The sequence below is a fragment of the Colletes gigas genome, unplaced genomic scaffold (genome assembly GCF_013123115.1).
Source record: "Colletes gigas isolate AHSC1104 unplaced genomic scaffold, ASM1312311v1 Colletes_gigas_Sc00003, whole genome shotgun sequence".
NCBI classification, from domain to species: domain Eukaryota; kingdom Metazoa; phylum Arthropoda; class Insecta; order Hymenoptera; family Colletidae; genus Colletes; species Colletes gigas.
This window is the reverse complement of record NW_025106632.1, coordinates 4,737,124-4,759,108: the sequence shown is the minus strand read 5'-3', so window position 1 is coordinate 4,759,108 and position 21,985 is coordinate 4,737,124. Positions and strand designations below refer to the sequence as shown.

General features: G+C 38.0%; 2 protein-coding genes across 7 annotated transcripts; one reads left to right on the top strand and one right to left on the bottom strand.

The window, feature by feature from the left end:
• The first annotated feature begins 680 nt into the window (after positions 1-680).
• Positions 681-14,999, top strand: LOC122404934 (NPC intracellular cholesterol transporter 1). 5 transcript variants are annotated; one of them, XM_043409336.1, is made up of 20 exons: positions 683-1,908; positions 2,955-3,306; positions 3,391-3,683; positions 3,907-4,099; positions 4,746-4,877; positions 5,690-5,812; positions 5,889-6,106; positions 6,188-6,489; positions 6,566-6,763; positions 6,883-7,084; positions 7,194-7,491; positions 8,523-8,650; positions 8,733-8,990; positions 9,067-9,230; positions 9,309-9,421; positions 9,544-10,133; positions 10,203-10,391; positions 10,483-10,570; positions 12,688-12,779; positions 13,757-13,896. In XM_043409336.1, the coding sequence occupies exons 1-20, from the start codon at positions 1,795-1,797 to the stop codon at positions 13,760-13,762; spliced, it is 4,053 nt and encodes a 1,350-aa protein (XP_043265271.1). In that variant the 5' UTR covers positions 683-1,794; the 3' UTR covers positions 13,763-13,896. The 5 variants fall into 5 exon arrangements, with proteins under 5 accessions (XP_043265268.1, XP_043265267.1, XP_043265272.1 ...); XM_043409334.1 differs by having other exon boundaries at positions 12,688-12,854; positions 13,757-13,890; XM_043409333.1 differs by lacking the exon at positions 12,688-12,779 and having other exon boundaries at positions 681-1,908; positions 5,705-5,812; positions 13,757-14,999.
• A 2,023-nt stretch (positions 15,000-17,022) lies between these two features.
• On the bottom strand, positions 17,023-20,072 carry LOC122404931 (sarcoplasmic calcium-binding protein 1). Of its 2 annotated transcripts, none has more exons than XM_043409331.1 (5): positions 19,598-19,722; positions 18,468-18,634; positions 18,271-18,400; positions 18,071-18,174; positions 17,023-17,290 (listed from the first exon to the last, which is right to left on the bottom strand). In XM_043409331.1, the coding sequence occupies exons 2-5, from the start codon at positions 18,615-18,617 to the stop codon at positions 17,162-17,164; spliced, it is 513 nt and encodes a 170-aa protein (XP_043265266.1). In that variant the 5' UTR covers positions 18,618-18,634; positions 19,598-19,722; the 3' UTR covers positions 17,023-17,161. The 2 variants fall into 2 exon arrangements, with proteins under 2 accessions (XP_043265266.1, XP_043265265.1); XM_043409330.1 differs by lacking the exon at positions 19,598-19,722 and adding an exon at positions 19,731-20,072 and having other exon boundaries at positions 17,024-17,290.
• Positions 20,073-21,985: the final 1,913 nt, after the last annotated feature.

Below are 21,985 nucleotides of genomic sequence, written 5' to 3'. Positions count from 1 at the left end.
TTTTTACTAGAATGCGGTTAGAACTGGAACAATATCGATGACTGCAATGCGAGGGAGAGGGGGGGATAACCTTGAAAAGGAGTCGACAATTATAACATTTGTTCTCTCGAAGGAAACAATTTTACATATCCTTAAGAAAAAAACAAAATATTAAGGTAGTTGAAATAAATGAAACGCCCTGTATAACCAACTACTTGACCGTGACCCACATTGCAGCTCGTATGACCCAACGATTCAACAATCTTAGACTCCGATGTTTTTCTACCCCCGAAATCGTGTTTGTTTATTTGTCGTATGGATATTAGCCGAGGGTCTTCGACAATTTCAGGAGGATATTGTGCCACCGGTCAGATCGTAAGATGGAATAAAATTTAGATTGTCATCTGACTATAAACACGAAACACGAACCGTGTCCAGGAGAGTTTGACTCGGGTTTATCGGGCAAACATCAGCGCTTTCTAATGGATGAAAATCGGTGACACCGAGCGATTAACGTTCTAGAACATTTCCCCTGTCGACGCAAGTAAAGATTAACGATAGAGATTAGTGAAGTCTTGCTACCAAGGTTGGAATACATTCGAATCCTAATGCATCAAGGAGACTGATATATTATGAATCGATCCGTGCGAGGGACAACTTTCTGGTGTTGGTCGCTAGGTGTCCTGTCCTATCGTAAAGTTATTGCGTACGAAACCGATGGGTGGTTATATATGCACGTAGTTATGCACGAATTACATAAGTCGCAATACTGTCAAGTACAGGTAGTCGTTAACGTTTATTCCACGTGAATGTATCAATACCACCACGACGTTTCGATTTTGTAACCGACGAACGAAGAGAAATGAAAGTCATCGGACAGTAATAATTGTTTACATCGAGTGATTTCGTGCACGCAATTAATCCCATTTGGTTGAAACAATTACCTGCGTAACGCTAACGATGAATCGGACCCGAGTCAGATAACAGACACACGTTATAAAGATTTCGAATTGGGTATTAACTTTGCACACAACGACACGTGACATAACAAAAATGATAACGATTAACTTTCTTGATCAATGATATCGATTCTGCCAGCGACATGATGTCTGTCCGTTGGTTACATTATTCATAACAACATTGGTGAATCTTCTTATCGAATACGTTTAATCATTGCAAAGTAAATCGATGTATGTAGAGTACGGTCGACGACTCTGAAAATGAAGAATGAATTATGGATCCCCGGTGAAATATTGTATTATGAGTAGTAATGCGATTAAGAACAATTTGGACATTGTTGGGTATCGGAATTAGGAATCCGAAGTCTTGTATCCGAATCAGAATATCGAAGGAAAGCTGTGAATTTGAAAAACGAACTATCGCTAACACGCGATAGTTTATCACGAATTTTGTAAGCGGGAGACATTAAAGGCTTTCAATATCTGGTATCGGTGAACGTCGAAGTGATTTGAGGCTCAGCAGTCTCGAATCATTTCGAAGACAGAAATTTGAACGCTCATTGTTAGCCATGAGGACGAAGGAAACCCGAGCGGAGCCGAAAATAGCCGAACGACGCTGAATCATATTTGATGCGTCGACTCTGATTAGTGGTGTCGCCGTCGAACTGTGCATTGCTTACAGTGGGATATGTTAGTCGCGTTAGTTATTCAGTGAAACGTGGTCGTGTATCGTTTCACGTCTATTTTGCGGATGTGTGGATGCGATGAATAACTACAAGAATTCTTTGCAATAGCATCGAACTACGGTGGAAACGAGGAATCGGTCGATTTCGGTTACGTCTCGGTGTAACGCGTTATGCATTGGCTTGATGTGTTTTCTCGAGGTCACAGTCGGACTTTGACAGGCATTAGAATGTCGTGTGTAAACGTGATGATATTTGTGTTAGGTGTTTGGTGCGTTATAGGGGCGGTAAGTAATTTCTTCGCATTATTTATAGTTCTTATGTGATATCTATATAGTTGTACCTGATTTAACGTACACATACACGACGCACACACGTACACCACACCCAGGATTCGTCAAATGTTTCGCATGTTGACGTCACGTCGGCCGATCCTCGTGAAAGCCTATCGCCTTCGACACCGACGTTGCGCGGAGCACAGAACTCTATTAAATTTAATTATACCTTTGCCTTATCCATTAAAGGGACAGATTAACCGACATGACTTCTATTTAAGCTCACTTTGTCGGGGCGAGGCCCATGGGAATTTCTTTAGGCATTCATTGACGTTGATTTCTGATAAGAAAGAACACGCGAATACATTTACGATTATTTTACGTATAACGTATATGTATATGTAAGATCTTTAGCTGACGGCAAGCTTCTTTGTTTACATTGATCGTTGGAAGAACGTAAAAGTATTGAATACTTGCAGAAACCCCCGAAAAATTATGTAATTGTCGAAAACAATTAGAAAATCGATAATATGGTAATAAAGTTACAAAATTACACGACGTTGACCTTAGTCTCGAATGAAAAATAATTTATTGCAAAATGAGACGCAGATATTGTTGTTTGCATCCAAAATACAACCGGTTTAAATATTTTTATTTCTATTGTTATTTTTTATTATCAAATATTTAACGAGTAAACAAGACGTAATCTGTTCAAAATTCAACGAAACAAATATGATAAAGACCTTTCGTCCTTTGTACTCTTCTCGAAGTCAAAGTTGAGCAATTTAATTTATAGCAATAACTTCATTTAGTCTATCTACCTCTTATCGAATGATTCAGTGGAAAGATATATCACATCCTTTGTGTTTTATTACTATTCTGATACGGAATAGTCATACGGTATAGTTTTGAGTATTGTACGATTAATACAACGATGTAAATATTTTTTAACAAACAATTATATTTACAACTATTATATAATTATAAATATGTTTTGAAATATTTCTGAATTTCGATTAAATTTAATCCAAAGAAAATCCTTTGTTGTTTGATGATAGGTTTCTGCAGCAGGAGATGGACATTGCATTTGGTATGGAGAGTGTTACACAGATCCATTCATGCATAAAAAGAATTGTCCATACAATGGGCCAGCTAAGCCATTGGACTTGATAGGGCAAGAATTACTTTCTAAAAATTGTCCTCACCTATTTAAAGATTCTGGAAATGGAATTACAACTTGTTGCGATACAAAGCAATTAACAACAATGGACGCGAACGTTAAATTGGCGGCCAATTTTATAAGCAGATGCCCTAGCTGCTTAGACAATTTAGTGAAGCATTTCTGTGAATTTACGTGCAGCACAGAACAAAGCAAATTCATTAACGTCACAGAGATAAAAAAAAATGGAGGTAATTTGATTTGTTAATTAATTTGTGTACTTTTTCATTTTTCATCTATTTACATCGAGTTAATCTTACTCGTTTGTTTCTTAGACGTCGAGTATATTAATCAAATAGATGTTTATGTAACGAATAAGTATCTGGAGGGTACGTTTAATTCCTGCAATAAAGTATCGGTACCTAGTACCGGACAATTAGCAATGGACATAATGTGCGGAGAATGGGGCGCGAGTAGATGTACCCCATTAAAATGGTACCATTATATGGGCGATGCGGCGAATAACAATTACGTACCGTTCCAAATTACATATAAAAACACTGATCTGCCTGTCGGTCCATTTACACCTATGGATCCTGCAGTTACCCCTTGTAGTAAAGCATTGAACGTAAGTATTTAACGTGCATGTAAATATATAATACATGTTCTCTAAATAGATTGACAAGTCTTATTTAAAATGCTAATAAGTCACAATTATATTTAAGCCGGTCGGTCGTTGTACGATTTTCTTCATACGTATATGTTAATTGCTGGTGCGAACTAATCGTAATTAGTCGAAACTGAAGTGCGAACAAAGTAATTTGACTTTTTCTTATTTTCAAATAATACAGAAAAACACACCAGCCTGCAGTTGCGTAGATTGCGAAGCCAGTTGTCCAGTTCCACCGCCACTGCCCCCACTTCCAGAAGCCTTTACCATTTTTGGCTACGATGGCTATGCAGTGACTATGACAATTATTTTTGTGGGTGGTTCTACCCTCTTCCTCTTAGCGATAGTGTGCTTCAGTAATAGGCAACAAATTGGTGAGAAACTTGAACTACTATTTCAGAATATTTATCCAAAAGAAACTGTATCGCAAAAGTTGCAGACCCGCGGCGCGTCCTTTTCTCCCCGAGACTGCGTAATATTTTATTCCACGACAAGTCACATAATCTTTTATACTTTACATCGGTGACTAATTTTCTATGTAATTATTATTTACGTGAATTTTAAAGACGACAGACACTGTTCGTGCAAGTTACTCTGATCTCTAATCTATACCATTTACCTATTTTTTATGGTTGCAGTATGGTTTTTACGATTGTGTTATTTTTATACTCTTTTGTTCCTTGGTTGTGGTTTAAAAATTAATTTCATAAATCCTGCACCATATCTGGTTTTGATAAACGTTTGTGTTTATTCTCCTGTTCTTTTAATTAATGACACATTATCGCTGTGTAATAATCATGTAGGATTATAAAAGTTATCACAAGATTAACATTGTTCCAGTTATAAGTAATGATTCCAATAACAAATAAGTGTGTTTCAGTAGTGAATTTCAAATACAGTTGAACATTTTAACGTGCATACTTTCCTGTTTCGAATCACGGATGTAATTATACATATAAGATGAAAAGGATTTAATTTAGTATCATCGATTGTATGTATGGTGTGCATATATATGTATAGTCGCACGAGGGGAGGAGGTAGGAAGGCAGGTGGGTAGACGCCTAGCCGCAGGGTTACACCACCCAGGAGATGGTGCTCGTATTGCTCTCGCCGCGGACCAAGAAGACAGCCCACTTCAATCTAAGCGTTCCAGTAGGTTCCTACCAACTGTATCTTCAATATGTGGACTTGTGCTTGTCCTTTGATTACTTCTTTTCGTATCATTGTATTTTCTTGTGCTCGTTTACCCCTATTATCTGTGCTTGATCGCTTACCCAAACTAAATATTATTTCTCGCATGTGAAATAATTTGTATATTATCACTATGCGGTCTCCTCAATTTTCAGAAATTAACACGCTTAGAATGTTTACCATATATTACGTGAACATATCTTAAAAGGAAATGCAAGAAATTAATTTACAAAATGTATCAGCGATACATCAAGTTATTGTCGCGAGCTATTACAAATACTTCGTTCTAAGTATACGTGGTACTTATAAAAAACTTATGTTTTCATGATTAATATGCGCAGAAAAACTCAAGGTTTTTAACATTTTTGTTCTTTTTATAATCAACTGATTTTATATTTCTCACTTCTAATATACTACATTGTTTTATGGGAGTACGCAAATTTCTGTGATTACTACGAAGCATATTTTACTTATTTTTTAAAAGCTTTACCGTATCAGTAAGCAAACATAATCTTAGTGCTCGTAAACACGTAGAAACGTAATCGTTGTTATAAAACCTTGTAAAATTCTTATATGCTATTTTGACATTTTTGTTGCAGCTCTTTAGCGTAAGACGATTCTTTTAAACTATGCCTCTTTTATACGATGTTAATGTATAGATGCTTTATGTAATTGTTTACAGCACAACTTCTACAATTTATTTCATTTACTGCAGCACCCCTTTTGGTCATACATACATTATTCCACTGTTCATAACACGGGAACTTTTATAGGTGTGATATCTGCAGATGATTTGCCGAGCGGCTTTGACGACGAACAACAGTCGACCTTTATCGAAAGATTGGGCGCGGGCACCGACAAATTATTGGGAGAATTCTTCTGTTGGTGGGGCACAGGTATGGAAACGCCATTTCGTATAATATTACACGATGCTGCAGTTTCACTTTATCTCAAGTTTCAAATTCCTTTCAGCGTGCGCATCACGGCCGTGGTTCGTGCTGTTCGTTGGTTTCTTGTTCATCGTTACGTTGGGACACGGAATAAAATATATACACGTTACCACCGATCCGGTTGAATTATGGGCTGCTCCACAATCGCGATCACGCGTCGAAAGAGCATACTTCGACGAACACTTCGAACCATTTTACAGAACCGAACAGATTATTATAACATCAGTTGATATGCCGAATGTAAGTTAAATCAAATACGGAATAGAACTATCGCTGTTTGAAAGTACGTAACATTTTTGAAATCATGGAAACTTCTCTCAGGTCGTACACAACACATCAGATGGCCCAATAATATTTGGCCCCGTATTTAACAACAGTTTCTTACTGACTATCTATCAACTGCAAGAAGGAATTAAGCAAATAGTTACCCCGAACAATTACACCTTGGCAAATATATGTTTCGCTCCATTGACCAGTCCCTTCACTGGACCGCCAACAGTTTCGCAATGTGTCATTCAAAGTATTTGGGGTTATTGGCAAGATAGCGTAGAGAATTTCAATGCAACCAGCGATGAAGATAATTACACAGTAAACTATTTAGACCACTTCAGAGTCTGTTCGCAGTAAGCAACTCGATTACGCTCAAAGAGATTTTGTAAACTATGAGAATACGATCCTTATCATATTTATCGTTCATAGAAACGCGTTCAATCCTGATTGTCTTGCTCCTTACGGTGGACCGGTAGAACCAGCGATCGCAGTCGGAGGATTCTTAAAGCCAGGGCAGGATCTACACAATCCTCCGTACGAAAAAGCCACAGCAATCATTTTAACCATACTAGTAAACAATTATCATGATAAATCCAAACTTCATCCAGCGATGGAGTGGGAACAGAGGTAGGTGTAAGATGTGTAGTTCGTTCAAAAATTAGAAAGAATAGAATCCGTTGTAAAAATTTTTATTCTACTTTTATCAAAGAATGAATCTTTACTTCGATATTTTTTGTTGGTGTTAGTTACATCGAATTTATGAAAAATTGGACAGCGACGAAAAAGCCGGCATTTATGGATGTTGCGTTCACCTCGGAAAGATCGATAGAGGATGAATTGAATCGCGAGTCACAGTCGGACGTTCTGACTATCCTAGTGTCATACATCATTATGTTCGCGTATATTGCGATTTCTCTGGGACAGATCAAGACTTGCAGTCGACTTTTGGTAAGGATCGTAGGGAGCATGAATTTTAAATACATTAAGTCCGTTTGCGCTATCTTCCTTTTCTTCGTCTAACGTGTATTTTATGTTTACATATCGACTTCAATTTTAGATCGACTCTAAAATTACCCTCGGTCTTGGCGGTGTGCTCATAGTGCTGGCTTCTGTCGTTTGTTCCGTCGGTTTGTTTGGTTTCATCGGTGTTCCCGCTACGCTCATTATTATTGAAGTCATACCGTTCCTCGTCCTTGCCGTCGGAGTAGACAACATTTTCATTCTGGTACAAACACATCAAAGAGAAGGTCGCAGACCAAACGAGTCGATACCGGAGCATATCGGTCGTACCCTTGGCCAAGTGGGGCCGAGCATGTTGCTGACCAGTGTATCGGAAAGTTGTTGCTTTTTCCTTGGTAGGTGACACGAATTAATCACATGAAATTAGTCACGAGAATAATTAATACAAACACACTTATATAATAAATATTTCTAACGTTTATTATTCTAAATAATCATACGTTTGCAATGATTATTTTTTTATTTAATTTGAACTTTCAATTTGCACGTGTTAATTTTAACAGTAGAACTACCAAATCAGTCAAAATGACCCATTCGTAATTTTTAATAAAACTTGTAAAAAAGGGGGTCAAATGTGCCCCCAAACCGAATTGAACGAACGATAGGTCATTCGATAGCTTATCCAAAAAGAACCCTGCATGCCAATTTTTAACTTGAAATCTCGACCGTGGGGGTAGTAATGGGGTGAAAACGAAAATCATGTTTTTTGTACAATTTCTCTTGACCTATTGGGTAAAAAAATTTTTTTAAATTCAGAGATATTTCGGGTACCGGGGCACATATTTTAGGAGATTTTCAGATTTTTAGATTGAAGAACAAGATAGTAAAAAATGCCGAAAAATGTCGATTACGTATTGAAGGACTTTTACAGTAAATAGGTATTGCTATTACTATTATTCTGAAAATCTCCTAAAATATGTGCCCCGGTACCCGAAATGTCTGAATTTTTTCACATTTTTTTACTCAATAGGTCAAGAGAAATAGTACAAAAACATGATTTTCGTTTTCACCCCATTACTACCCCCACGGTCGAGATTTCAAGTTAAAAATTGGCATGCAGGGTTCTTTTTGGATAAACTATCGAATGACCCATCGTTCGTTCAATTCGGTCTGGGGGCACATTTGACCCCCTCACTCGACTGAATTTTTGAAAATTTATCGTAATTTTCTATAAGAGAATGTATAAACACTTTTTTCCATTGCATTATATATTTCTTCACGTGTCTATCGTTTCAATTTCTTTGGTACAAATAGACAAACTATAATTGCGGGTAGTTCTAGTGTTAATTTTATTTTTAAATAAATACAATCGTAAAAAATTAATTGCAGCGCTATTATGACTTTCGTAAATGCTTTGTCTTTGTAGGTGGATTATCCGACATGCCAGCAGTCAGAGCTTTTGCTCTTTACGCCGGTATGGCTCTGTTAGTAGACTTTCTACTGCAAGTAACGTGTTTCGTCAGCTTACTGGCGTTGGACACCGTACGACAAGTAGTAAGTAGTTCAACGAATAAAATTAAACATATAACTCTGTAAAACGAATTGCCTTATTGTGATCGATTGTGTGTTATTTTAGAACAATAGACTGGACGTGTGTTGTTTCGTTCATGGTTCGAAGAAAGATAGCGGGGAGGAAATAGTGAACGGGATTTTGTACAAAATCTTTAAAGTCGCATACGTTCCATTGTTGCTAAAAAAATGGACACGCGCACTTGTCATGCTAGTCTTTTTCGGATGGCTGTGCTCGAGCATAGCCGTTGTTCCTCATATCGAAATTGGCTTGGATCAAGAACTTTCCATGCCCGAAGATAGTTTTGTTTTAAAATACTTTAAAGTGAGTATCGATATTTTATCGATAAGAAAGTACAAACGAATAACTGATCGTAACGATCTATACTTTTCTTTTGTAGTTTTTAAACAGATATTTATCAATTGGACCACCAATGTACTTTGTCGTGAAAGACGGCCTAAATTACTCGGACACGAATGCGCAGAATCTCGTATGCGGCGGTCAGTATTGTAACAGCGACTCGGTATCTACTCAAATATTTATAGCATCGCAACAGTCGAACAGGTAACGAAAATGTTAACACATTTTCGGTTCCATTGAATTGTACAAAAAGTATTTGAGCTAACGTTATTTTTTATGTAGGACATACATTGCGAAACCTGCGTCGTCGTGGTTGGACGATTACATGGATTGGACGGAGTTATCTACTTGCTGTAAATACTTTGTCGGAAACAATTCCTTCTGTCCACATTCAGGTACAAATATGTGTTTTTGCGATAACAGTTTGGCGACACTTTACGAACGAAATTACTCCGACATTTGTGTTTCGACATTTAACTAAACAAATCAATTAAGCTGCTTCTGTTATTGTTTTCAGAATATTCGTCTCGTTGCGCCAAGTGTAATATTACCAGAAACCATGGTCGGCCATCGCCAATGGATTTTGAGAGATACGTGTCGTTTTTCTTGCAAGACAATCCCGACGATACGTGCGCCAAAGCAGGCCACGCGGCTTACGGCCACGGCGTGAACTACGTTACCGATCCAAAGACAGAGCTCTCGAAAGTCGGAGCATCCTACTTCATGGCTTATCACACCATTCTGAAATCCTCCGCCGATTATTACGAATCCATGAGAGCGGCAAGGACCGTGTCGGCAAACTTGACAGATATGATCAATACCAACTTAAGAAACATGGGTGACACTTCAACAACTGTCGAAGTATTCCCGTACAGCGTGTTCTACGTCTTCTACGAACAGTACTTAACGATGTGGCCCGACACGTTGTATAGCATAGGAATATCGTTGTTCGCTATATTCGTGGTAACCTTCTTCTTGATGGGCCTGGATATATTTTCTTCTGTTGTCGTTATAATAACCATCACGATGATCGTCGTCAACATTGGTGGTTTAATGTATTGGTGGCATATTACGCTAAACGCAGTGTCTTTGGTCAATCTTGTCATGGTGAGCACATGAAAACTTGAATATTCTCAGCGTGAAATATCGACAGAATTAATAATTGTTTATATACAGGCCGTAGGAATTGCCGTGGAATTTTGTAGCCATCTGGTACATTCCTTCTCGGTATCGGTAAAGGCGACGAGGGTCGAACGAGTTTCTGACGCACTGACGAACATGGGGAGTTCCATTTTTAGCGGTATCACGCTTACGAAGTTCGGTGGTATCATAGTACTTGGCTTTGCAAAAAGTCAGATCTTTCAGGTGCGTTTTAAACAAATTTTTCTGCGTCCACGTTCATATACATATTCTTTTTATTGTTTTCCTAAGTTGCTCATGTCGAACACGCTTTCAGGTATTCTACTTCAGAATGTATCTGGGTATTGTACTGTTCGGGGCGGCGCATGGCTTAATATTCTTGCCAGTATTACTCAGTTACATAGGTAAGAATTCTCCTTCGTAATTTATATTTTCTTACACAAACTTCGCAAATGGTAGATCCTTATGCAAATCATACTCTATTAATCTGTGATTTTATCGATTTCTTTATTTAAGAAACACTACTTATTGAGCAATATAACACAGTAAACTCTTGATTTAACGGACAAAAACTCTACAGTTTTATGTCGGAACATTTCCAAGTTATACTTTTCGTCAAAATAGGACGAAAATCAAGACTATTAATTTCTTGGCTGAGGCTTCGTTAAAAAGTTATTAACAATTAAATTAAAAATTGCAAATCGTTCTGGAAAAATTATTTTCAGTTGCGGGGGTCAATTATAATTATTTTTGGTGGATATACATACCCTCGAAATCCTACCCACTTTCGAGAAAAAAATTCGAGGTGTGAAATTTTTCGGCGAAAAAAAAATTTTCCAAATCGTTCTAAAAAAATTATTTTCGTTTTCGGGGGTCAATTACAATCATTTTTGGTCATTACACGTACCCTCAAAATCCTACGCACTTTCGAGAAAAAAATTAACCAAAAATCTAATTGCCCAAAATTTTTCGACGAAAAAAAAAATTTCAGATCGTTCTGGAAAAATTATTTTCGGTTGCGGGGGTCAATTACAATTATTTTTGGTGAATAGACATACCCCCAAAATCCTACCCACTTTTGAGATAAAAATTCGAGTAAGTGTGAAAATTTTTGACAAAATTAAGAAATGTCAAATCGTTCTAAAAAAATTATTTTTAGTTGCAGGGGTCAATTATAACCATTTTTGGTCATTAGACATACCCCCAATATCCTATCCACTTTCTAGAAAAAAATTCATTACCGAAAATATCATTTCTGGCCAGAAATGCTTCCTCGAAATTTCATGAAAATTGTTTAAAATACCATAACTTCTGAACGGATTGGAGGATTTCAAAATTCAAAAATGCAAACAACGCGTATTTTGGTATAGAATATGTAGACATTCAAAGAATATTCGAAAAGTTGCTTTTTAACCCCGTAAAATGAGAAAAACCCCATAAAAATGGCCCCATCTTCAAACGTCCATAACTTCTACAATAGTAAACGTATCACAATGAAATTTAGTATGGAAGTAGAGCTCATGGCTACCTATAAAAAAGAACTAAACAAAATTTCCGTAGGACGTCAAACAAATTGATTAAAAATGAAAAACGAATTTTTAAGAAAAATCGACAAAATTATTTTCAATTACTGGGATCGATTACAATCATTTTTGGTGACTAGACATATCCCCGAAATCCTACCTACTTTCGAGAAAATAATTCGAGGTGTGAAATTTTTCGACGGGGAAAAAAAATTATTTTCAATTGCGGGATTCAATTACAATCATTTTTGGTGGATAGACATACCCTCGAAATCCTGCGCATTTTCGAGAAAAAAATTCAGAATGGCCGGAACTTTAAATGTTAATAACTTTTTAACGAAGAATAAATCAACAAATTGATATTCTTGATTTTCGTCTTATTTTGGTCTCTAGAATCCCCCATTAAAATTTCCCTGGGGATTGCATTACGTTGAATCGAGATTTTACTGTAACAAATGAATTTGATTTTCATATCCCTGTATATCGTAATAATTAACGTGCAAGAAAGTTGTATTTTGCAGGCAAAACATTAAGTCACTTGTCTTTCGCTTTTGTTTATGTACCATCGCAAAAATTTGTCGTCAAATTGTAATCACCTTCTTGTAATATACTTCAATCAGTAAGACTCCACATCCGAGTAAAGAAAATTACGTGTTTGTTACGGGACTGAAACGACGAAGGATTGTATCTCGAATAGATACAGATATAATACAAAGTTATACAAGTTATCATCTATCTATAATAATTATAATTCTTTAATGGAAGAATTGCTTAAAAATTCGCAACATCTTTTTTTTTTTTAATCATTTGTTGAATCTTTTCATATTTCAATTCACTGTACATTGGACCAATAAAATGTTGTCACAGTCGCGTAGTTTTGTTCACCCGGGTGTTGCGTATTACTGGACGAAGTATAATTTTGTTTTCAAACGGGTACAAGACAAACAGACTACAGTAACAATTTAAACGAATTTCGTCACGACTCGTCGTGGTTTTAGGCACACCAATGAACAGAGAGAAACTGGCGAATCACAAGAGAACGATACAGGGAAATCTGGACAACGTACAGGAGACTTCCTTGAATCATCGTGTAAGCAAATACAATTCCCCTCCCACACCCATGACAAGCACACCTACATTCAGAGTGCTTGAATACGAAAGATAGGTACGCAGGATGTCCACAATTTTCTACACTCTCTCTATCTCTGTCTCTATTTTTTGTTTCGTGGTTTGTGACAATTATACCTCTACTACTTTTGCTTTCGAACACTTGACATTGCTTGACACGTAAATGGATCGAATCGAAAGTCGATCGATCGAAGTACCTAGTCTTGTAATTTACACGAGCGTTTGTAAATACTTTCAATATACACCCGGTGGAACTTCCTCACATCACATTTACCGAACTCCAGTACAGGTATCTGTATTTATATGAACAAGTATCTTCAGCTTTCTTCCGTACCAGCTTTTTGTACCACCTTGAACGTAAAAGTTTGCACACTAAGACGGAGCTGCCTGTATGTGCGTTTGTGATGAGTGTGGGATGGAATATTCATTCTCGTAAAAACACGTTTCTCTGTTAACATTAATTTTTGTACTTCTTCTTTCGTTGTTTCAACACGTTAGTAAAATGGCCGTGAAACTTTTCCTTTCTATTTTGTGGTTTCCGTGCGTGCTCTTGTGGTTAGTCGAGTATATCGCGTATCAGCTTGTCGCCAATTCTATTTTCATGTACGTAATCGTGTAAACGTAAATTACGAAGCTGTCTATGTATTGTATATATTTACTGCTATTCGTAGAGTTAAAAAAAGGGATATGGAAAAAATGTTGCGCCACCGTCGATAGAATTAACTCGCACCCTTCTCCTTTTTTTTTAACGCGCCATCTGTATTGTTTGTTCTCTTTAAGCACTTTTGGTTATATCATTCACATTTTATTATTTGGCTGTACGTAGTAATACTAACGGCGCCTTGTATGTATAGTTGATTTACAGTTTTCTTATGAAAGTCGTGGTGAACGCAAAACGCGTGCAATGAGACATACTTTTTTTTTTATTCCTATTTGTAGGCGTGATGTCGCGCCGTGGGCGCAGAAGAGCCCGCCACTGTGCCAGCAGGGCTAGAAACGAATTCAGGAGCGAAGAACGCGGGCCAGACTCTCCTCTACTCCAAAACGACAACAATCAGCACCCAACCACTTCCTACGCCAGTGTGAACTCCACGGATACGACGCCTCGATATATGACCTTCTAGCATTAATTATCAGAATGATACGTGAACATTTTGTATTTAGAAAGACTGAAAATAACTTTGTCGAATACTACACATCATTGTTCCCACCTTCGACAAACAAAATTCTTTTTCAAAAAAAAAAAAATAACAAACAAAAATAGGTTAAACGAATCGACCAGGGAAATGCCGTGTTCGATGCAAACAGTGTGAAGTTCATGTCTGTGTATTTGTTTTTGTAAGTAGGAAGAAAAATAATTTCTTATATTATTAATATTGCTACGAGTATCGTAAGATTGCGTTTTATTTAGGATATTCATTTGTGGAAGAACAGCCTCTTAATTTAACATTACCGTTGAAGCTTTACGATTGTATTCACGTAATTTTTAAGAAGGTACGATCGATCGTAACGATCGATATTACCAAGAAACGATAATTTAGTTCTAACGAGTATTTGGTTCGTTTTCCCGGTATTCTTTTTATAGTGGGAAATGGGTAAATGTATGTTGCTTGGCAAACGGCAAATGTTATCTGCATTTTTGTCGTGCTTTATCGACGCGCGTGCATTTTTTTTTTTTTTTTTCCGTCATCGCCTGGGTACATTCAGTTTCCGATATCGGTGAGGCATAATTTATGCGTCATGAAATGACGCGTCAGTAATATAAAAAAAACGTTATCGTTTATTCGTGAGAATTATATCTATTATAATACGAGAAATTTAAATGTAACATTACCATTTCGACATATTTATTTGAAATGTAACATTGATGTCATTGCGTAACGTAAATTTGGAATTTTGTCCAAACGAGTATTAACCGTCCTTAGTCGTGGTAAAGAATAGAAAAGGAATACGAATGATTTTAAATTTACGTTCTACGAAAAGCATTAGTAAGCGCGATACTACTTACGATCAACTAGTTCAATTACGTGGCATTCATATCGGTTATGCACGGTGTTATGGCACCCCTGGGAAAAATTTTATTGGGAGATTCTAAAGGCCAAAATAAGACAAAAATCAAGAATACCAATTTTTTGATGGAGACTTTGTTAAAAAGTTATTAACGTTTAAAGTTCCGCCCGTATTGAATTTTTTTTTAAAAAATGCGCAAGATTTCGGGGGTATGTCTGTTCACCAAAAATGATTATAATTGACCCCCGCAACCGAAAATAATTTTTCCAAAACGATTTGAAATTTTTTTTCCCCGTCAAAAAATTTCACACCTCGAATTTTTTTCTCGCAAATACGCAAGATTTTGGGGGTATGTCTATCGACCAAAAATGATTCTAATTGAACCCCGCAACCGAAAACAATTTTTCCAAAACGATTTGAAATTTTTTTTTTCCACCGAAAAATTTCACACCTTCTCGAATTTTTGTCTAGAAAGTGGATAGGAATTCGAGTTTATGTCTATCCACAAAAAATGATTATAATTGACCCCCGCAACCGAAAACAATTTTTCCAAAACGATTTGAAATTTTTTTTTTCCACCGAAAAATTTCACACCTTCTCGAATTTTTTTCTCGCAAATGCGCAAGATTTCGGGGGTATGTATATCCACCAAAAACGATTGTAATTTAATCCCGCAACCGAAAATAATTTATCCATAACGATTTGAAAAATTTGAATTTAATTGTTAACTTTTTAACGAAGCCTCCATCAACAAATTGGTATTCCTGATTTTCGTCTTATTTTGGCCCCTAAATCTCCCATTAAAATTTTTCCCAGTATTGGCTGTATACTCTGTATAGTATTTTGCCTCGCGTTTTATTTTTCCATGATATATAAATGACAATGTTCCGAATGTACGAGATCGACATTGGTAATATTTTCAAGGAATATATTTCTACATCGAAACAAAAATGTGAAATTTTTTTTTTTCAATTCCTCGATCTAATAGATTTCTAAATGGTTTTTTATTCCTATTGTCATAGTTTTACTGGACTTGGAGTGGAATATTAACCAAGTTGCAATAACTACTCAAGTATTCAAAATGATAGCTAAAATGGATTATCATTTTTAAATAAGATAATGTTGCTACTTGGTTTTCTTACATTTTATTTTCACAATCTGTTAAAAACATCATTAATTATCCTATGTCGTTTAACGAGAAAATAGAAAGCTAGTTAGCCCAATTGCTGAAACTTGAAAGATGTAGAAATGGTTGACAGTTCCATTGCGTGCTTTATCGGTATAAAATGTATTGTAAGAAGTGTGGCGCTTCTGCTCGGTGTCCGCAATTAATTATTAACAGTATTTTCCTTGTTTTTGTTTTGTTACGAAATTCGACGGTAAAGAGTGACCGGAAACGCCTGTCTCATCTACAATCGCGTGGACATTTCCTATCGCGAGTGTTCCAGACTCGTGCGTTTTTTTGTAAAATTATTTATATACGAAGAACGATTTTTATACTGACGGCAGAAAAAAAAGCTACGTTACCGCGACGTTAACAATGAACCTCGCTAGTTAAAATTATTAGACGATATGTATGAGATTGTTGTTATGCTGCGTGCAATGGATGAGAAAAAAAAAACGGAACTCGTCTGTACTCCATGAGTGTTTGTAGATCTCGTAGGGTGAAACCATTACGTGTACGAGTCTAGCGTTCAAGCGATCGAGCATGTTCTATATGTACAAATGGTAAAAAGTACCTTGAACGTTAAATAAAAGCCGATGAGCATGTACAATTATGACCGAATTCATTCGCGTATGTATACAAGTGCAACGATGTTATAGACTGCAGCATATCATTGTATAAATTTCAGTATTAAATTCTCGAGACGAGCAGAGCACGGCGTTACTACCAAAGAGGTGTCCGAACAACGCGTAACCGTGTTAAACACGTAATACGAATAAAACTTTTTCTGTTTGTACAATATAAACGTCTTGCATATCTTTTCACATCGTTATTTACAAGTTGGCGCGACGGTAATAACCGTGTAAATATGTATTTACAATATGTATAATGTTGGCAAAACGCTGGCTGCCAAACACTTGTTCGTAAGCGGTCGTGCCAAACGAGCGAAGTCCTGTTCCATCAAAATCCTTTTGCAAGCGAGTAGGCTTCCGTCGACTCGTGAGAAAGGGTACCAAGAACGTGGAAAGACCATTCGATGCTTGGTTTACGATAAAATATGCGATTTATTGCGTCGTCTTCTTACAGAAATTAAATAACAATTATAATTAAACAGAGTTAGATATGTCTTTTTGTACATGCACGCGAGGAACGTTCCCTCGATGCTGCGATCAATCCATTGCGTGCAGGGGCCCGAACAAGTGAACCGCTTGGCAATTTTCGTCCGGATTACCGAGGAATTGCGCGTATAATTCCTGATAACGCGATAAAGTCAGTCCGCCGCGTCTCCTGTCGTCGTCCTGCGAAGAGAACAATCAAAACAAAGCGATGAGAGACGGAGGAGATATCTACTAATTACAAAAGTAACTAGACTGCATTCAAGTACAAAAAGATTGTGTATGAAATAATTCTGCTTTCAGATTCGTGTTGAGCAGTGCAATTAATGGAGGAACCAGGACTTCGTAAACAGCTTTATCGACGATAGCGTAATAAACAAAGAAGATGAGAAAACGCTCTGGAAAGGACTGTTGTAAGTTGTTCTTTGGTCGTGGGCCTGATATACCTCACACTCGTAACGTTAATTGCTCGTATTTCCACTTCTGGTCGCGCATGCGCGAACAATACGATCTCGTTGGCATCGTTGCACAACACAGCCGTTAGGTTCTTAGATTTCGCGTAAACACTGGGAATTACGCGTTTTTGGTTTATATTAAAATCGTGCAGTTGAATGTCAGCACGATCAGCTAACGTTTTTAGTGGCGAGTGTATGTTTCTACCGACAGCCGGGCGTAAAACACGGTCACGAAACTTGGCACCCTATCAAACCATTGTTCATTCGCGTCGAAGTCAGATTTAGTTAGGTTACGTTCGCGATTTCATTTGTTTGCTGTTCTCATTTACTGTTTGTTTATCATTCGAGAAGCTGTTCGAAGGATATACGTAGTCCTGTCACGGCATGGATACGATTCAGAAATTTGACGACACAAAATTATTCGTTTTATTGAAAAATTATGCATTCTATCGGTAAATGGTTCGGGAAGGGGGGAGAGGGTATAAATTCATGCGTTGCTTGATCTTACGTTGAGAAGGCTTTGGTAGGCTTCGTCTAGAATGTGTATATTGTCTACGGGAATCCTTGTCACGCAATTATAGCGAAATTCGTCGGCAGCGATCACACCGTCGTCTGAAAATCATAATAACAAGGTACTGACTCTTCCGACAGTGGAATAAAAATCCAAATATTTGCTATGGTAATTTTTTCGATAATCATTTTGCGTACCGTTTAGATCGACTAGCTTAAAATGACTGTCGATGAACATCTTCATCGCCTGAGGGAAGTCTCGATACTCTCGTCCGACACAGCTTCTCTGTACCGCGTCCTTAAACTCCTCGATGGTCACAATACCGTCCTGAACGTGAAATGTAAAATGTAAACAGGTCTAACCTATATAGAATCAATCACGAGCAGAGCTTCACCTTGTTGAAATCCGCGAGCTCCGCGATTTCATCCCATAATGAGAGCATGATGTGCAGATTCTCTTGGTATCGACTGTAGCTAAACTCCCCCTTTCCTTCGATCAAAGTCATCTTCAGCGCCATGCATTCGAAATCGTGTCTCTCCACCATTCCATTGTTGTCCGTATCTAAATATGGTAAAGTGTCATCGAAGCGTCCATCGTTAATTGGGTCTGTTTTGTTAGAATTCACGCAATGCGTGTAATTGGGTCGGGCAATTAATCGATCGGTTCGTGCCAATTTATGTCTAAGGAGATTTTTGTCATTGCACATCTGGACATGCTCCAAATATTTCACATTTTGGCAGAGGTCGGCACTCGTCACTATTGCAAGTATGTACCTACACGACCCTCGGACATCAATCCAATTCGAACCACGGATCCCGTTCGATGTATCTAAAATTGTCGATCGGAGATTACCTATCGATAGCGTTCAGATTGATTCCCGAGTACTTATCGATAATATCGACATCGATTGCAAACGATTATTGATATTATCGATTCCCGGAGACAGACTTCGAGGTTCGAACGTCAACACGGTCTCGCGTTGTTCGAACCTGTTCTTTTACGGGATCACGTTTTTACTTGATCGTCCGGTGTTACGAAAGTGCGCGGATTCGTATGATTTATCGCGACAAAAGCGGTGTCGTCGCGCGTTGTGGGACACGTAACGATGAAAAATGCAGGCCGGGACAGAATGGCCCATAAAACAAATTCGAGCCAAGCTTAAATTTGGCATCGGCCGATTGCAGACGGTGCGACGACAATGCGTGGCATGCTTCTCGAAGTCAACCTAAATCCTAAACAAGCATGACACTCTCGAAGCCAAGAGAACCGTTTTCCGTTACTCCGGTTCACGCAATGCGGGTAACAACGACACATATTTGTTTTTCTCGTTTAGTTATACACAGCAACTGGGTTAGCACGTGCACACTTCGATTTTCAGCAAGGACGAGAAATCGATACGAACGACGGGGATCAAAGGGTGGAATTTTAAGCACGAACGTGCAGATCCAACGGGGGTACTTCGCATGTACATCGGGTCGAGGCGTTCCGTCGGGATTTGTATTCGGCTAATGCAATAATACTCACGTCATGCCCGTGACTCGGTACAGCGACAATAACATTATCCGTGCAACGGGGCCCTGGCTACATACAGGCACGTGGGGTCCTTAAAAGCAGCATCACACGCGTGCTTTGCATCGAGTAATTGCCGCGTACTAACCGTAGAGAAACCTTACAATGAAATCGACTCGATTGTTCCAGCTGTACGCCATCCTCCGCGGTATCTTTGCGCCGACAGCAGCTCTCCCTCCTCCGTGATCTCTATTTTGTTCGTTGCTTCCTTTCTTTTTAGGTTTTTTTTTATATTTTTTTTCGCCGGACGAAATGGACCGCGACGGAGAGACGAACGAAGCACCGTTCCCTCGCGGGCTGTTGCCTCGGATCTGCGAGAGGAAAGACGGAAGGACCGCGCAAGAATCGAGACGGAGAAAGTGGCTCGAGAGGATGGTGGTTTCGCACTGAACTCCGCTCGAGCCTCCTCGAGTCGTCGGCTAAGTTTAGAGTGCCCCCCCTGGCGGAAGGACACCGATGTTGCTCGCGACACAGAGAGAAGGAGGGCCTCAGGTGGCGACGGTGTCACCGTGACACAGTCACCGAACTCGACCGAAAGCGATTCGCTTTCGCCGGCTTTCATTGCACGGTATCTTCGTCTTCATAGCAGTCTTAATTTATTTTTTTCATTCATCTTCGACAATCTCAACGGTCAGCGTGAGACCTTTATCTTTGTTTCGCGATACATTTGACGATGGACTCGAGACAATATTATTAAACTCTGAATGGTCCGAAAGGTCTTGATTGGTCTTGAAAAGTACATCGATTTAACCGTGACTTAGTAAATTGGTAGATTACGATATTCTCAAGACAATATTATTAAACTCTGAATGGTCTGAAAAGTCTTGATTGACGATGGACTCAAGACAATATTATTCAACTCTGAGTGAGTCTGAAAAGTCTTGATTGGTCTTGAAAAGTACATCGATTTAACCGTGGCTTAGTAAATTGGTAGATTACGATATTCTCAAGACAATATTATTAAACTCTGAATGGTCTGAAAAGTCTTGATTGACGATGGACTCAAGACAATATTATTCAACTCCGAATGAGTCTGAAAAGTCTTGATCAGCCTTACAAGGAGAACGCAAGACTTTCGGTGCATCGATTTAACCGTGACTTAGTAAATTGGTAGATTACGATATATTCGTTGCAGAACATTCCGGGGTCAGAAATTGAATATATTTTCAGGTTGTTCCCGTTAAAAATTTTCGAGGTATTTAAAACTCTTACGAATCCGTTCTGTCGACGGTCGTGTTTCGCGCGTCGTTACGGTTAATTGGACATGTAAATCAGCACGTCGGTTCGTGAGAATGGCGTAATTAAATCAAAGCCAAGGCGTTCTCGACCGAGGCACAACTTTCAAGTACAGTTTCTTGGTCGACTATCTTCGGTCGTGGGCAATTATTTCCACGGCCTGGCCTTGCAAATCCTCGTCAAGCGTGCCTGTTATTCCCTGCGAGGTTAATACAGGGTGTTTAGCAAACCCTGGGGAAAATTTTAATGGAAGATTCTAGAGGCCAAAATAAGACGAAAATCAAGAATATCGAGTTCTTGACTGAGGCTTCATTAAAAAGTTATTAACAATTAAATTGAAAAATTTCAAATCGTTCTGGAAAAATTATTTTCGGTTGTGGGGGTCAATTACAATCATTTTTGATGAATAGACATAATCCCGAAATCCTACGCACTTTCGAGAAAAAAATTCGAGTAGATGGACAAATTTTTCGACAAAATTGAAAAATTTCAAATCGTTCTGGAAAAATTATTTTCGGTTGCGGGGGTCAATTACAATCATTTTTGGTCATTACACATACCCTCGAAATCCTACGCATTTCCGAGAAAAAAATTCGAGTAGATGGACAAATTTTTCGATAAAATTAAAAAATATCAAATCATTCTGAAAAAATTATATTCGGTTACGGAGGACAATTACAATCATTTTTTATGAACAGGTATATCCTCGAAATCCTACGCACTTTCTAGAAAAAAATTGGATAAGGTGTGAAATTTTTCGACGGAAAAAAAATTTCTCAAATCGTTTTGGAAAAATTATTTGCAGTTGCGGGGGTCAATTACACTAATTTTTGGTGAATAGACATACCCCCGAAATCCTGCGCATTTTCGAGAAAAAAATTTGAGTAGATGAACAAATTTTTCGACAAAATTAAAAAATTTCAAAACGTTCTGGAAAAATTATTTTCGGTTGCGGAGGACAATTACAATCATTTTTGATGAACAGGTATATCCTCGAAATCCTGCGCATTTTCGAGAAAAAAATTCGAGTAGATGGACAAATTTTTCGACAAAATTAAAAAATTTCAAATCGTTCTGGAAAAATTATTTTCGGTTGCGGGGGTCATT

Coding starts and splice junctions, on each gene's coding strand:
- LOC122404934 (XM_043409332.1), top strand. CDS start 1,795: ATGCATTGGCTTGATGTGTTTTCTCGAGGTCACAGTCGGACTTTGACA. Junction 6,764..6,882: donor GCGATGGAGTGGGAACAGAG/GTAGGTGTAAGA, acceptor TGTTGGTGTTAG/TTACATCGAATTTATGAAAA. Junction 10,392..10,482: donor CAAAAAGTCAGATCTTTCAG/GTGCGTTTTAAA, acceptor ACACGCTTTCAG/GTATTCTACTTCAGAATGTA.
- LOC122404931 (XM_043409330.1), bottom strand. CDS start 19,782: ATGGCGTACAGCTGGAACAATCGAGTCGATTTCATTGTAAGGTTTCTC. Junction 18,401..18,467: donor AGCTCGCGGATTTCAACAAG/GTGAAGCTCTGC, acceptor TTTCACGTTCAG/GACGGTATTGTGACCATCGA. Junction 17,291..18,070: donor CCTACCAAAGCCTTCTCAAC/GTAAGATCAAGC, acceptor TTCTCTTCGCAG/GACGACGACAGGAGACGCGG.